The 15,516-nt window shown below is 41.5% G+C and overlaps 1 protein-coding gene across 9 annotated transcripts in view; it reads right to left on the bottom strand.

Annotated features, from left to right (window-relative positions):
- Positions 1-13,870, bottom strand: part of Gtf2i (general transcription factor IIi) — a 74,413-nt gene extending 60,543 nt beyond the window's left edge. For 8 of the 9 annotated variants that reach the window (XM_010619041.1, XM_010619043.1, XM_019206758.1 and 5 more), the window contains exons 1-2: positions 4,659-4,762; positions 2,509-2,647 (exon numbers count right to left, since the gene is read on the bottom strand). In XM_010619041.1, the coding sequence (XP_010617343.1) occupies positions 2,509-2,647; positions 4,659-4,757 (238 nt within the window). In that variant the 5' untranslated portion in view covers positions 4,758-4,762. Of the gene's footprint in view, positions 1-2,508; positions 2,648-4,658; positions 4,763-13,385 lie in introns of those variants that run through there. The other variant, XM_010619047.3, reaches the window with a different exon arrangement.
- Between the last annotated feature and the right edge of the window lie 1,646 nt (positions 13,871-15,516).

Genomic DNA, 15,516 nt, shown 5'->3' with positions numbered 1-15,516 from the left:
AAAAAAAAAAAAAAAAAAAAAAAAAGAATATTTTTGCCCAGCATTGACATTGTGGTACACGCCTATAATCCCAGTACTCAGGAGGCTGAGGCAGGAGGATCGCTATGAGTTTGAGGCTAGCCAGAATACATAGTAAGTACAAGGCCAAACTGGATTACATAGTGAGACCCTTCCAAAAAAAAAACAAAGAATACCCTTTCTGTATTTGAACATTTATGATTTGTTATAAAGAACAAACCAGTAATACCAGCTTCTCAGTATCCTGACACAGGAAAATTTTAAATTCTAGGCCAGACTAGGCAAGATAGCAAAACTGTTTCAAAAAACAACCAAAAACAGGACTGGTGATGCATCTCAATGACAGAACACCCTACAATATACAGACACAGACAGACAGACACACGCACACACAAAAAAAGGATTAAGAAGGAACATCATTTTTCCAAGACAGGGTCTTGCTTTGTAGTTCAGGCTGGCCTCAAAAGTCATGGTGATCCAGCCTGAATTACACAGTGAAGCCCTGCCTCGAAACAGAATTACAAAGTGTTAAATTACATGAGTGACATTTATTTCTAGTAGACAGCACTTTCCTAACCATCCACAAAGGACTTAGATTTCCCCCAAAGAATTCCTAAAACTATGCATACAACTGTTCTTTCATTTTCAACATACAACAAATTATAAGATATTCAACATTTACTATAATATAGCCTTTGTACAGGCTGATTTTGCCAGACTGTGGGCTAATATAAGGGTCCGGGCATACATTTAAGGACAGGCCAATTTAGCTGTAATACACAAAAAACTAAGTATATTACACGCACTTTTTACTTCCAGCATCTTCAACTTACAATGGGTCTATCCTAAACTGAGCACTTATCACAGGTGCTAGGTTATAGCCGAAGACCATTTCCCATGGCACTGAATTCCTGAAATAAACACAGTGTGTGCACACCAACAGGAGGAGCTACGATCTGCAACTGAGGACAATGCCCAATCGCTTGGTGCTACGCACAGCTGCCGGGGTGATTACAGGGTTCATGGGACCGGCAGCAGCTGACACATACAGCGGCCAAATAATGTTAGCCTAAAGCTCCACATGCAAACAGTACAGCCCTAAAACTTTCTCAGAATTTAAGAAATAATGACAAAATTTTAAAAATAGGTTACTATTACAAAGCAAGGATTCTAACAGGGAGAGAGAAGGATAGAGCCCTGGGCTGCAGATCATTTCTCACTGGTGCTGGAGACCAAGCCCAGAGCCTGGGACAAGTGCTCCACAGCTAAGCCACAGCACCAGTGCAACTTGAAGCTTTTTACAAAGAACTGAGAATTAAAATTAATGCATCAAACAGGATGTTTTATGCACACATGATCTGCTCCACTTATCATGAACAGCATCTAAGATGAAGGTAACAGAATTTTACTTTGGATCTTAGCAGCCTGTGTATTATGTGCCTTTTTCTGTTTCTGTTCCATGCTTAATAAAATGAGGGCCGGGGATTTAGCTCAGTGGTTCCACCACTTGCCTCGTAAGCACAAGGTCCTGAGTTTGATCCCTGGTACCAAAAAAAAAAAAATCAAAATAAAATGCTGTATCACTAAGTGAACAAGACCTATGGCAAGTGTTCAGGTAGACACACTCTGGGAGAGGTTATGGGTACCAACATCACACTGTCAGTTTCACTGCTCTCTTTGTTTTATGATCTTCCATTCTGGAGCATTTGTGAATTTGGTTGCCAATGAAACTCACTGAGGACCTGTAACAAGATGAGCTGGGGAAACTTGCTGAGCTTTAGCAAATACTAAAAGAAAGTCAACCGTCCAGAGACAAAGCTGTTTCAACACATCAGTATTTATCAAGAGAAGAGCTGTTAACAAAGGCCACTGTCAGAAGACCTATTAACTGGACTTTGTGATGCACACTTGTAATCCCAGTTATGTGGGAGGCTGAGGTAGGAGAATGGCAAATTCAAGGGCCAGCCTGGTCAACTTAGGAAGAAAAAACATGAAAGAAAAAAATGAAAAGGGGCTGGGGAGGCCTTGGGTGCAGTCCCCAGCTCAAAATGAGGGGAGGGAGACTTACTTTTCTGAACTTAACCAATACAAACCTTCTCTACCTGCTTTTTGATATATTCCACCAAAATAGTGTAAATACTAAGCTAAGAACACAATGCAATGAACATTTATCATTTTTCTTTTGGTTTTTTGAGACAAGGTCTCACTACGTACTCTAGGCTGGACTCAAACTTATGATAATCCTCCAGCCTCAGCCTCCTGAGCGCTGGGATGACAAGCATGTGCCCTCAAACCTGACTTTCATTTTTCTTAAACTCTTTAGTGTCTACCCTGTAGGTTACTGCTTCAGTGATTGATTTTGAGAATTTAAAAATGCTTCAATAACATTCCAAAGTTTTAAAGTATAAATGTTTTAGAAAAATGGCATCTTATCTGTAAATACTTAGATTTAAAATTTATAATATACAAAATATAAAATACAATGCTTACAGTATTTTACAAAATCTTTTTGAAAATCTTTTCTGGTATTGACAAAAGCACGTCCTCTTTCGGTTCCAACAACAAACACATCTGTTTCATATACTGCAATACAGGCCACTTCTGCCTTGGACTTTGCCAGTTCTTTGCACTACAATACAAAAAACAAGCATTAGGTTGTGTTTAGTTGCATAAAAGCACCATTTCTGTTCGACAAATAAAAAACCCAACACGTACAACTGTTTTCATACATAATCTGGAATCAGATTATACATATCACATACATAAGAGTCTCCACTGGAATGGCTTCCTCTCTTCTTCCTTCACTCACTCCTATCCTTTTCCCTTTCCCGCCCCTTTCTTTCTTCATTTTGGTTTTGAGCAGTACCTCACTGTCCTTGAACTTTCAATCTTGTTCAGTCACCTGAGGACTGGGAGTGCAGGTACACACACACCACCACGGCCGCCTTAATGTATCTATCTTTCTAAATGGGTTTTGTGCCTGGTTTAAAACAGAAGAAAATACAGAACTCATAAGAAGAAAAGCAGAATCTTCTGTAATGTTACAGGGTCAGAGTTCCCAAGAAGCAGCAGTGTACACAGGCTGCTGGCGGCACTGTCAATCACTGCGTGGGGCTGAGAGTACAGGGGAGGTGAACACTGCTGGGGAGCGGCGACCACTGCGTCCTGAAAAGGAGAGTCTGACACAGCAGGGATGCCCTACACAAGTCCACCCAAGTATCTCCCTAGGCATATACAACTGGAAGCACAGCTAGGTGAGTATTTTGCTTATTGATTTTTACTAAGTATACTACTTTGAGATGAAGCAGTCTTTAAAAACTTTATATGTAGATGTGGCAGCACGCTCCTGTAGACCAGCTATTTCAAAGGCTGAGGCAGGACGATTATTTGAGCCCAGCAGTTGGAGGCCAATCAGGGAAGGAAACATGTCGCAAGTTTTCCATTTTATGGATATAATATAAATCATATAGTACTACCATTATTCAAAAGACAGGTGATTTCAATTTTATCAAGTGTCAGTGACATTTAAGGGAGGACCAAAACAAGCATTCTGTACATAAAGACTATCAGGCTTCTCAAAACCTACGGAAATCTGCTTTTTAAGAAGGTTCACGAGGGCCGTGGATTTAGCTCAGTGGCTTTGTGCCTGCCTCCCAAGCACAAGGTCCTGAGTTTGATCCCAGTACCAGGAAAAAAGAAAAAAGAAGGTCACAAGCACAAGATCCTGAGTTTGATCCCCGGTACCAAAAAAAAAGGTGCCAGAGTTGGCAGTGCACACCAACAATCCCAGCCCTGGGAAGGCTTAAGGCAGGACAGCTGACCTTGAGTACAAGCTAGGGAACATGGTAAGACCCTTTCTCAAAATTTTAAAAGGGCTAAGAACTCAGCACAGTGGTAGAGCACATGCCTAACATGCACAAGGATCTGGGCTCAATCCCAGTACAGCTAAGGAAAAAAAGGTATCTTAATAAATATAACACTCGGTGGTATTAAAATTAATGAGAAGCCATGTGTGGTGACACATACCTATAATCCCAGTGCTCTGAGAAGCTGGGATAGGAGAGTTGTAAGTTCCTGTCTAGCCTGGGCAATTTAAGTGACTTAGCTAAATAAAATGTAAAAGGTCTAGAGATGGAGCAGTGTACAGGCCATGGGTTCAATCCCCAGCGTGCACGTGCACACATACACACACTCACACACGTGTGTGCATGTAAACCCAGGACCTATTTCTAAGCAATGACCTGAACCACCAAGCTTCAGAGGCTGAGGCAGGAGGATCATAAATTGTAGGCCTTTCTGGGCTACACAGTGAAAACTTATTTCAAAAATACCATAAACCAGCTGGGTACAATCCCAGCTACCAGAATGGCTGAGACAAGAGGATTACAGGTTCAAAGTCAGCCTGGGCAACTTAGTAAGACTCTGTCTCAAAATTAAATAAACGGGGGGGGGCGGTGGCGGCTGGGAATGCAGTTCAGTGGTAGAGCACTTGTCTAGCATGTGCAAGGCCTAGGTCTCAATCAATCCCCAGTCCTGAAACCAGTAACAACAAACAAAAAAATCCCAAAATATAAAATTAGTGTCTGACAAAAACAAATCGACCTTATCCATAAACCAACACTACCCAACTATGAACTCACCATGGACTCAAGAGCAGACATGAGAAAGGTCACCACCATCCTACTCTCGGAGGACTCCTCATCTTCAACGGGCAGTGTAGACATCGCAACTTGGGCCATGGTCCCTGTGCAAGACAAGCAACGAGGAAGTGAGCGAGAGGAACCAGCGTCACATGGTGAGAGCTGTGACAGTGCTCCAGACCGCTGGATCAGTCTTCTTACCTTCAGTATTTTAAATTTGCAAACTCTTACCCTGTAAGCTAGGGAAGCCATCCCTTCACTTTCCATCTCGCATTCCTTCACAAAGTTAGCTCAGCATCACACCCAAACTCATTGCAGCTGGCACCCAGAACCAGTTAACACTTCTCCCAGAGAGAGAAAGAAGAGAAGCACCTCCACACAGAAAGAGACACAAAGTTGCTTCTTGCTCAGGTTTGACCCCCAACACCACCAATCCCCACAAGTACTGATATAGAAAAGAGTGGGTAATGTCGCTAGGACTGGGCGAAGAGCTTTCTTCTTTCTAAGGAGGAACACGTTGCAGGGCATCAAGCAGCGTTTACAATCCCTCCCTCTCAGAGCATACTGGGCTGGTACTGCGGTATCAGCAAAGAGCCTCAGCTGAATTTCAAACATGGCATAAAAACACAACACATAAACAAAATATCAAGTGCTAGCAAAGAGGTAGAGGAAGTGAAACCCCCCGTGGGCTGCTGCTGGGATGTAACATGGTAAACACTTGCTGTGGAAAACAGTTTACCAGTTCCTAAAAAAAAAAAAAAAAGTATGAGACAATTCAGAAAAACTGAAAGTGAGGATTCCAGCAGATAGCTGTATATCTGTGTTCCCAGCAGCATTATTCACAATCAGCCAAAAGGAGGTCACAACCCAAAGACTGTCGCTAGACAAATAAACAGGTGTCATATACACATATATGGAATATTATTTATCCTTGAAAAGGAAGAAAAGTCTGATACAGACTACAACACAGATGCATCTTGGTAACATTACACTAAGTGAAATAAGTGATCAAATGACCAATATTATATAATCCCATTATGTAAGGTACCTAGGAATCAAATTCAGAGACAGGAAATACAATGATGGTTGCCAGGAGCTAGGAAGAAGCAGCAAAGGGGGGTTACTGATTAGCAGGTATAGAATTTCAGTTTGGAATGATGAAGAGTTCTAGAGACAGAGGTCATGGTTGCTCAGTAATGTGAATGTACTTAATGCCAGTAAATGGCACACTTACAAGTAGTTGGAAGTTTATGTACATTTTATCAGAGTACAATTAAAAACCAAAAAATATACCACATAAAGATGCTGAGGCAGAAATTAAAGCAAATTTTTTACAAATTGGTTTTCTATAAATACTATGCAAATTATCACTTGTTAAAAATTATCCCTTTCAATTTACTTGAATTAAATCTATTTTTAGCAAGAGATTAAATAATGAAATGAATATAATATGGAAAGATGACTGAGAAACTAAGGACTGGAAACACGAATGGGGATTCTAAAAACAGACCCGAGTGTGTGTAAACTAGTTTACTGAAAACACCGGTGTTCCCTCACCAAAGCCCAGTGTTCCAGAGGACACAGAACAGCAGAACTGTCAGCATAGAAAACGTTTTGCCTGACCATGTGCGTAGATTTTCCCCCCTATTATTAAAGAGGATGACCTAGTTTCTTGTTTTTAAAAACTATGATCCAGCTTTACCATCAGCTACCACATCAATTAACTGCCAGGCTAGATTTAGGCTTGGACAAGTAATGAGCTCTACTCAGGAAGCAGAGCTTTACAAAGCCGAGCAATGCTTACCCCACCCCCACCCCCGTGTCAGTGAACAAAAAGCAGCAAATCTATTTCTCAGAACCAGAAATGGTAGTATCAAACAAGCAAAACGCTGAAATCACAGAAAGTATTTTTCTGACAGCTTTGGTTGCATTCTTCTCTCAGGGACAAATAAGTATTTGAAGTGTAGTAATGAAGTGTGGCTTAGCCAGGAAGGACAACACAGGCCTACCTCTGAGACATGCACTTAGAAGTTTCAGTCATTTTCTCATAATATTTCTTCATAATCTCATTTTCCTTTAACTTCCAAGCAAGACAAAAAGGAGATTCGTCTTATTTTACAACTTAAGGTGAGAAGAAATGGAAATAGCAGCAGAAAACTGTTCTAGTTTCATGTTCTGAGTCTTGTCACCTTAAACTGCCAAAGCCCGCCCTGACGTCTTCACACCAGGCGTGTTAGGAAGTAAGAGACACCACAGCAGGTGATCAGTCTGATTTCATTATCAGAACCTCCAGGGGAGACAGCAGACCAGTCTGCTTTGCCATGAACGCGCCACACCCTGCAGGTGACTGATGCCAGCAAGCATGATGGGGACAGAGCCCCTATGCGTGGGGCTCGCTGGGTCCCAAGAGCACCTCACCAGGCTGCTCTGGCCTGGCGTGAGAGGTTCTCTCCCTTCCTGGACCCTCATTTAGTGATCATTCCCTCCTCCTCACTTTCACAGGAAGAAGGTGCAGAGGCCACAAGAGGCTGGGCTGGATGCTCTGGTGCTCCCAAAACCAAAGCCAGGTGGGCCCAGTGTGCTTCCCTGACCACTCCATACTGTCAGACCCCAGGGCTGGTTTCAGGGCCTCTTCCTTGAACAGAGATGCTGAATGGAACAGTTATTCGTAAGGTCCCTTGGGCTGGGGATTTGGCTCAGTGGTGCCACTGCCTGCTCCACAAGCACAAGGTCCTAAGTTCGATCCCTGGTACCAGAAAAAGAAAAGGGTTCCTTTCACCTGGGATCTCTCCTGAGTCTCCTCAGTTTAAAATAAGAAAGGCCCAGGGTATGGTGGCACATGCCCGTGATCTCAGCATTCTGGAGGCTGAGGCAGGAGGAGTACCTCCGAGTTGGAGGCCAGCCTGGGCTACATAGTGAGTTCAAAGCCAGCCTGAACTACACAGTCAGACCCTATCTCTAAACAAGTAAATAAGTAGAGGCTGGGCTAAGAATGAAGCCCAGTGGTAGAAAGTGTGAGGCCTTGGGTGGTGGACTCAGCGTGGTGGATAAAATAAAAAAAAGAATGAACATTTACTGAATGTATCTAATATGTTTTATAGGTCATCTTGTTTACTATCACAACAACCCTGTGAGAAAGAGTTAAGTAGTAAGAACAAAAAAAACAAACATTTGCTCCAGAGCACAGAAAACTATGACCTGACCACTAGATGGGGCCCTCTCCAGAAGCCGACACAGCAGGACCCAGGCCTTTCTGATGCCGTTAGAAACTGGGTAAGGGGAAAGAAAAAGAAAAAGAAAAGAAAGTGGGTATGGTGCCTGTGTGGAGCCAGCAATGAAGGTGGCAGAAACACCTGTTGTATCTGTCAGGACACCACATCAAAAGCCACACTTCTCCCAGTAAAATAAGGTGAAGCAAAAAACTTAAGTCAACAGAAAACGGAACATTTTCTCCCCTCCCAAGGAGTGAATCTAGACTTGATTTTTACTTGTGGACTTTATTAGCAATTAACTCTCTGGAGCAAAAGGAAAGGATCAAAAAGTCTGTGTACTCCATAGAACCTTAAGAACAAAAGGCTCCAATCCCTTAAGTCTGTCTGCACAGGGAAGAATTATCAAACATGGGTTGTGACCACCATCAAGCTTCCCGCTCCTGGAGGGCCAACGAATCACCCCACTGCCCATCACTGCCACTCCTGATAGGGGGACAGAGGGGGATCTCACCATGAGAGCTAGGGAAGGGTGCTGACAGCACACACCTACAAGCCCAACACTTCAGGGAGCCCACCATGGGCAGCTCAGCCAATCAGCAAGCCTTGTCTGGCGATGCTAACAACGTTTTTCAAGAGCTGGCGATGTAGTTTAGTGTAAAAGTTTAATCCCCAGTGCCACCAGAAAACCCCCAAAAGCCATCATCCATGGCAGAAAATCAGTAATGAAGGAATAACCCAGAGGCTTTGGAGAGGCGCAGAGCACCAACAGGGAGGCCAACAGTCCCAAGTAGTCAAATTTAAGACAAAATAAGATTAAAAAGTTCAGGGCCAGTAATTTAGCTCAGTGGTCCTGCACCTGCCCCGAAAGCCCAAGGTCCTGAGTTTGATCTGTGGTACTGAAAAAGAAAAAAAAAGTCCAATTCCTCAGTAGCCTTAGCTATAGTTTAAGTGCTCAGTAGTCACACGTGCTTAGATATTGAACATTCTCAGCATGACAAAAAGTCCCACTCAGCAGATCACTACAGAAATCAAAATGGGTTCAGTCAGTTTATTTCAATTCTCATGACCCCTAGAGCCAGCATGGTGGTAGCTGGAGTGAAGAATGAGATAACCCAGGGAAGAAAACAAGGACCACGAGTCACCGACTCCGTGGGAGCACCCTCCACCACCCATCTCCATGGACTGCTGATGCAGTAATAACCCTATAGAGGAAGAGATGACAGAGGGTTACCTGAGAAAAGGAACACAAACACGGAAAGGTGACATGTAAGGTGAAAATGCACGACACCAAGGACACAGATCTTCAGGATAAAGTAGTAATATTCAAAGAGACCAATCCATTTGCAGTGAATAACCTCACTTCAGGCAGCCTACCGGTATGACATATTCTCAAAGAACAAATACCATTTAAATATCTGCATTACTAGTCCAACATGGTGTGACACAACTCTCCTAAGATCTTAGTATCGTCTTAGTGTTTCTGTCCTCCCAAGGAGTGACTCTAGGCTTGATGTTTACCTGTAGACTTTAGTAGCAATTAACTAACTCTCGGGAGCAAAAAGAGGATCAAATAGTCTGTACTCCACAAAGCCGTAAGAACAAAAGGCTCAGATCCCATAAAGTCTTTCTGATACAGGAAAGTTTTTTGTTTTTTGTTTTGGAGACAGCATCTTGCTGTATAGCCCAGGCTAGCCTTAAAATCACTTTGACTCTCCTGCCTTAGTCTCCTGAGTGTTGGGATTACAGGTATTCATCGGCACACCCAGCTTGCCTTTTAATTACAATATTTTAAAATTCCCAATACTGAAGTAAATAGCATGAAGGGATTTTTTTCTCAGTATTAGAAAATGAAATTCAAGACCCTGACACTAAGCTACCTTATGAGACTTTTTTTTTTTTTTTTTTTTTTTTTTTTTTTTTTTTTTGGTTTTTTGAGACAGGGTCTCACTATGTAATTGAAATTGATCTGGAACTCATTATATAGCCCAGGCTGGTCTCGAACTCAGAGCGATCCTCTGTGCCTCAGCCTCCAGAGTGCTGGGATTACAGGCGTGCGCCACCACGCCCGGCTTATGAGATCTTTTTTAACTTTTGAGACAGGGTCTAAATTGCCCAGGCAGGGTTCAAACTTGGAATCCTCCTGCCTCAGCCTCCCAGAGTGCTGGAATTATAGATGTACACCACCACTCCAGGGCACATGAAGTTCTTTATAGTTTTTGAGATACAATATCAAAGCTAACAGTCTCAATATTTTGGAGAGCTCTCACCTTCCCACTATAAATGCTAAAATGGCTACATTTCTTTTCTTTCTTTCTTTTTTTTTTTTTTTTTTTTTTTTTTTTTTCTCGCTTAAAAATTTTTTTTTTTTTTTTTTTTTTTTTTTTTTTTTTTTTTTTTTTTGTACCAGAGATCAAACTGTGGACCTTTCACTTGCAAGGCAGGCAGTGGACACTAAATCCCCAGCGCCACATTTCTCTTTTACTAAACAAACACTTCTTGGTTTCATTATCTGTATTACCTCTTGGGTGTTTCTACTTAGGTCCAATGTCCATTACTAAACTCTAAATTGATGGCTGATGATGGCTCGACATTACTTAAAGTGTCAATAATTTCCAGTCCCAGGAGCTGGGGATTCAGCTCAGTGGTTCTGCCGCCTGCCTCACAAGTACAAGGACCCTTGTTCAATCCCCGGTACCCAAAAAAAATTACAGTCCTTGTTCCTTCTTTTAATTCTATTATGTAGATGAAACTCTTCAGTTTGTGTATTTTAATTGTGTATTTTAATGTAACATTATTTTTGTTCAAAACAATTTAATTTTCACTTACGACATTCTTTGCTTGTTCTTTCTAGCAACTCAAGACATTCCATCTAACTGCAGATAATCCTGCAGAATTTCGCCTGGTGATAAACGCTTTGTTCACTAAAAAATCTTTTGTCTTGAAAGGTATTTTCCCTGGAATAGAAACCTTGATTGGCAATGATTTCCTTTCAGTACATTGATGTTATTCCATCATCTTTTGGCTTCACTGTACTTTGGCTTCCACTGTTGCCACAAGAATCCTCTACCATCTCTCTGAAGGTGATCCCCTCCCTCACTCCTGATATTTTTTTTTTTTTGGTACCAGAGATCGAACTCAGGTCCTTGCTCTTGCAAGGCAGGCAGTGGCACCACTGAGCTAAATCCCAGCCCTCAATGGCCTTCCTGACTATGGGTTGTAATCCTTCAGTTATGGGAAGCAATTAGCTATTATCTCTCCAGAATCTGCCCATTCTCTATCTCCTATTCTACTGAAACTGATTAAATTCGTGTTAGTTCTCTCTAGGTTTCTAATCCTCTTTTTTCATATTTCATCTTACTACTGAATTGTACTTCTCCTGACTTACTTTCCATTTCTACTACTTCTTTCTTCATCTGTGTTTAACTCTGTTGTTAAAACCATGGGGGTTGGGGGGCACGCACATGTCCATAATTCCCAGCAAAGGAGGAAGATCACCTCAAGTTCAAGGCCAACCTAGCCTATGCAATAAGTTCAAGGCTAAACTAAACAACCTGGTGAGACCTTGCCTCAACTCCCCGCCGCAAAAAAATCCAAAAGGCTTTTAATTTTGTGTATAATATTCATTTCTGTGATTTTTATTTGCTATTAAGTCACATTTTATAATTTTATACTTCCTAAAGATTTTTCAATCTTGTCCTATCTCTTCAAACTAAGGATAGTCTCTGGTAATCCAAAATCTCAAGTCTTTTTTTAGGTCAGTTTCTGTTATTTGTGGTGATTCTTCCTCATATTCGAGTACCCATCTCCTTGTATGGCTAATTATTTTTGTGTGCTAGCCATTTTAAGTTAAAAACAATTTTTTGTTATGTGAAGTTTAGAACAAAAGTAGTATCTACCACACTTCCGAGAATGCTGTTGACCTGGAATCACCATAATCCAAGTCCCTGGACCACACAAGGCACAGGCCAGTCTTCCTCTCAAGCACCCTTGTCCCACTTCAGGGAGGGATCCACCTTATTAAAAGGAAGGGTCTTCTACTTCAGGTTTTTTTTTCTTCTTCTTCTTCTTGGTATTGAGGATCGAACTCAGGACCTTACACTTGTGAGGCAGGCACAGTGCCAGAACTAAATCCTTGTTCAATTCAGGCTGTGGGCTTTGATTTAAGCCTCTCATCCCACAAAGCTTTCAAAATAAATTCAAGTGATAAAAGTGACTCCCATTTCTGTTATTTGAGTTCCCATTTTCCTTTTGGGGGTATGCTGAGGATTAAACTCAGGGTATGGCATGCCCTCTACCACTAAGCCACACCCCCCAGCCCTCTATTTTCCTTCTTAGCTTTTCTTTCAAAATTCCTCTGCGTTGACAAATTTTAGGATTTTTTTTGTTTTGTTTTCTGGTACCAGGGATCAAACTAAGGATCTTGAGCTTGCAAGGCAGGCACAGGGCCACTGAGCTATTTCCCCGGACCCTGTTTTCAGTATTTTAATGAGTATTTTAAGTTTGTTTTTTTTTTTTTGGTTTTTGGTTTATTTGGTGGGAGTGGGGGCTGGGTTGAGACAGGGTCTCACTATGTTTGAGACTAACCTGGAACTCACTATGTAGCCCAGGCTGGTCTCAAACTCGCAGCAATCCTGCCTCTGCCTCTTGAGTGCTGTGATTACAGGTGTGCACCACCATGCCTGGCCAATGAATGTTTTGTTTTATAATTTTTCAGTATTATTAGTTGTTTTCACTAGCTTATCAACTCTAGAGACCATACCTGACATATTCTTTATTCTCTAGGATATGAACTAGATTTCTGACAGAGGTGCTAATTCCCAATTAAAGCCAACTCAATTTTAAAAAGTTTTATTGCTTCATTTAATTAAATTTATAGGCGGTACTGACTCCACATGAAGCTAGAGAGAACACAAACACATAATCAGTCTTCTCTACTCCCTGCAAGGCCTCTCACTTCCTGAGTAGAGGGTTTCCTCCCCAGCATTGATAGGACAGCCATGTGCCTCTGTAGGCTTATCACACTTCCCCCTGTGCTGTGACCATGAGGCAACAGACTACCATATTTTTCTGCTACTTTTCTACAAAGACCTGAGCACTTGTGTTACAATCCAACCCCAAGGCCAATTACTATGACTAGTGAGAACAAAATTACAGGAGATACACTGTGATTATCAATCTAGCTAGAACCACATGGACCAGAAGGCAGGCACTTATTCAAAAGGTAAAGCAGGAAGAAATGATGAGAAAGCATGCCAGGCACACAAAAAATACACTGTCCCCTTACCATGAGGGAATACAATCATCCAGACCCTGTGGATGGCTGAAATCTACGACAGAAACAAATCCTGTGTGTCCTGTGTTTCCCCCATTCATATATACCTATGGTAAAGTGCATTATAAATTAGGCACAATCAGACTAACGATAATAATAGAACTGAATAGCTGAAACAATATACTATAATCAAAGTTAAGGGAATGTAATCTCTCTCAAAGGATCTTATGGCACCGTACTCACCCTTCTTCTGCCTGCTTTCATCACAAGGGAAGGCTTGCTTTGGATGGCATTCTTTCTCCTTAACCAACTTTTCCCGCTCTGCCTGATAGGCGGCACTAGGTTCTTCAGGGGCAGATGCGGCCTCTCCAGTATCTTTGGTGTTTTTCAGTCCAAACCTGTGCCTGAATCTGTGTAACCATCCCTTGCTTGCAGTGAACGGCCTTCTCCCCTGAAGGCTGCAGCCCCGCTCTGGGGAAGCCCTGCTGAAGTCCGCGTACAAGCTCAGGGCTTTCTGGCGCAGCACACTGCCGTGGATGGGAACGCGCTGCCTGCTCATGTCCTCCGCCCACAGACTCAGCGCCTTCTCCACCTTCACTAAGTGTTTATCCCGCACCATGGCCGTGACTTTGGCGTTCTGAGGCGCCACTGCAAAGCTAGCACGGATTTCCTTTTCCTTCTTCACAATTTCGCGGATGGAAGATTCGTTCTTACCATAGATCTTAGCAACCTCAGCATATGATTTTTGTTCCTTCCTTATTAAGTCAAGAACTTTCACCTTTTCGCTTAAAGGAAGCACTTTCCGGCTTCTCTTTGGCATTTGTAAGTGGCCAGTACTGGTATTCTTGAGCTTTGGGGCCATTATTAAAAGTAAAATAAGAGTTACTTTGAACACAAGCTCTGCAGTACCCCACGACAGTGCTGCCGGTGACCGAGACAGTTACGAGGGTAGGGCATACAGAGAGCGTACGCGGACAGAAGGACTACTCATGTCCTGCCTGGGGCTGCGGAGACTGCGCCATGCTACCTAGAACAGCATGTAATTTAAAACTTATGGATTGTTTAGTTCTGGAATTTTCCATTTAATATTTTCAGACTGCAGCTGACCCGCGGGTAACTGAAACCAGAGCAAGTGAAACCTTGGGTAAGGAGGGACTCGGAAATAGTGTCCTCAGACAGCTGCATCTGCCTTCCCACTGATTCAAGTGCCTTCTTTTTCTCATCATGAATTTTTTTTACTTCATCTTTTATTTGCCTGCTTTGACTTTTTTAATCCTCCTTTACAGTTTCAAAGATGAACTTAATTGGCCTGCTGTTTCATTTTTCATCTTTTTATTCTGGTTGGCTACTGTTTAATAGATGTGGTGACTTCTTTTATCTCTGAAAACAGACTCCAGCCATTCTTTAAAATCTTCTTGTGTTTCTTGTTGGAGATCCATTTCAGGGATTAGGTTTATCTGTGTCCTTGCTGTTCTGATCTGTTGTACCTCAAAACAAGCCAATAATTAATTCCATATAAATTTTTTGTCTGACTATACTTCAACTTATTGATCCTTGCTGTTAATACTGAACAGCACAAAAAAAAAAAGCATTTTACAGAGTCAAAGGAAGAGAGCTCTTGAAGATTTTCACACACTATCATCACTCTAACAAAAACAGGTTCTCAATATTTTTTACTGTATTTTTCTCTAAATACTTCTAAATTTTCAATGTATTTCACTTAAAAACAAGATTCAAGTCAGAATGGTAAGTGGAGAGATACCATAACACATATCTTGCTTTTTTTAAAAACATCCATACCCTATTTCATTTTTGAATTTTCAGCAAGTTATCTTTCCATTTCAAATTTACAAAACACAAAAGATTAAGAAGAAAACTAAAAAAAAGAAAATTCAAGATACTTTAGTTCAACCTCTTTGTTCTGTTATTTTATAAATGAACAAGCCCAACAAAGAAATAGCTAACTTGCTAACATGGTTAACATATGCATTTAATTTTGTAACAAGGAACTAGAACTCCTTTCTCCAATTCCAAATTGCCTATTTTGAGCAGAGTAATAATCAAAGAAATGCAGCTTTTTAAAAAAAGAATGAACCCAAGATAAATAATTACACAGTGATTAGAACTATCATACCAGGCAATCTTCGAGCAATAAATTAACTGCCACTCATCATACAAACTGCGACAGAAGTGTTTTTTGTTCATAAAGCAAAGATTACAGGGCATTGTGGAGTATATATCAACATCAATCATATTCTATGAAGATAAAGAACTTGGTTCAAAGGAAAAACATGAATGAGAGATCAATCATAGATGAATACATTATTTATGTCACAAAACACTGCTGACAGGCAACTGTCAGGCAAATATATGT

This window comes from Fukomys damarensis, unplaced genomic scaffold, assembly GCF_012274545.1.
Source record: "Fukomys damarensis isolate Sample0158 unplaced genomic scaffold, DMR_v1.0_HiC HiC_scaffold_17, whole genome shotgun sequence".
Taxonomy (NCBI): domain Eukaryota; kingdom Metazoa; phylum Chordata; class Mammalia; order Rodentia; family Bathyergidae; genus Fukomys; species Fukomys damarensis.
The sequence above is the reverse complement of the archived record's forward strand: the minus strand, read 5'-3'. Positions and strand labels throughout refer to the sequence as shown.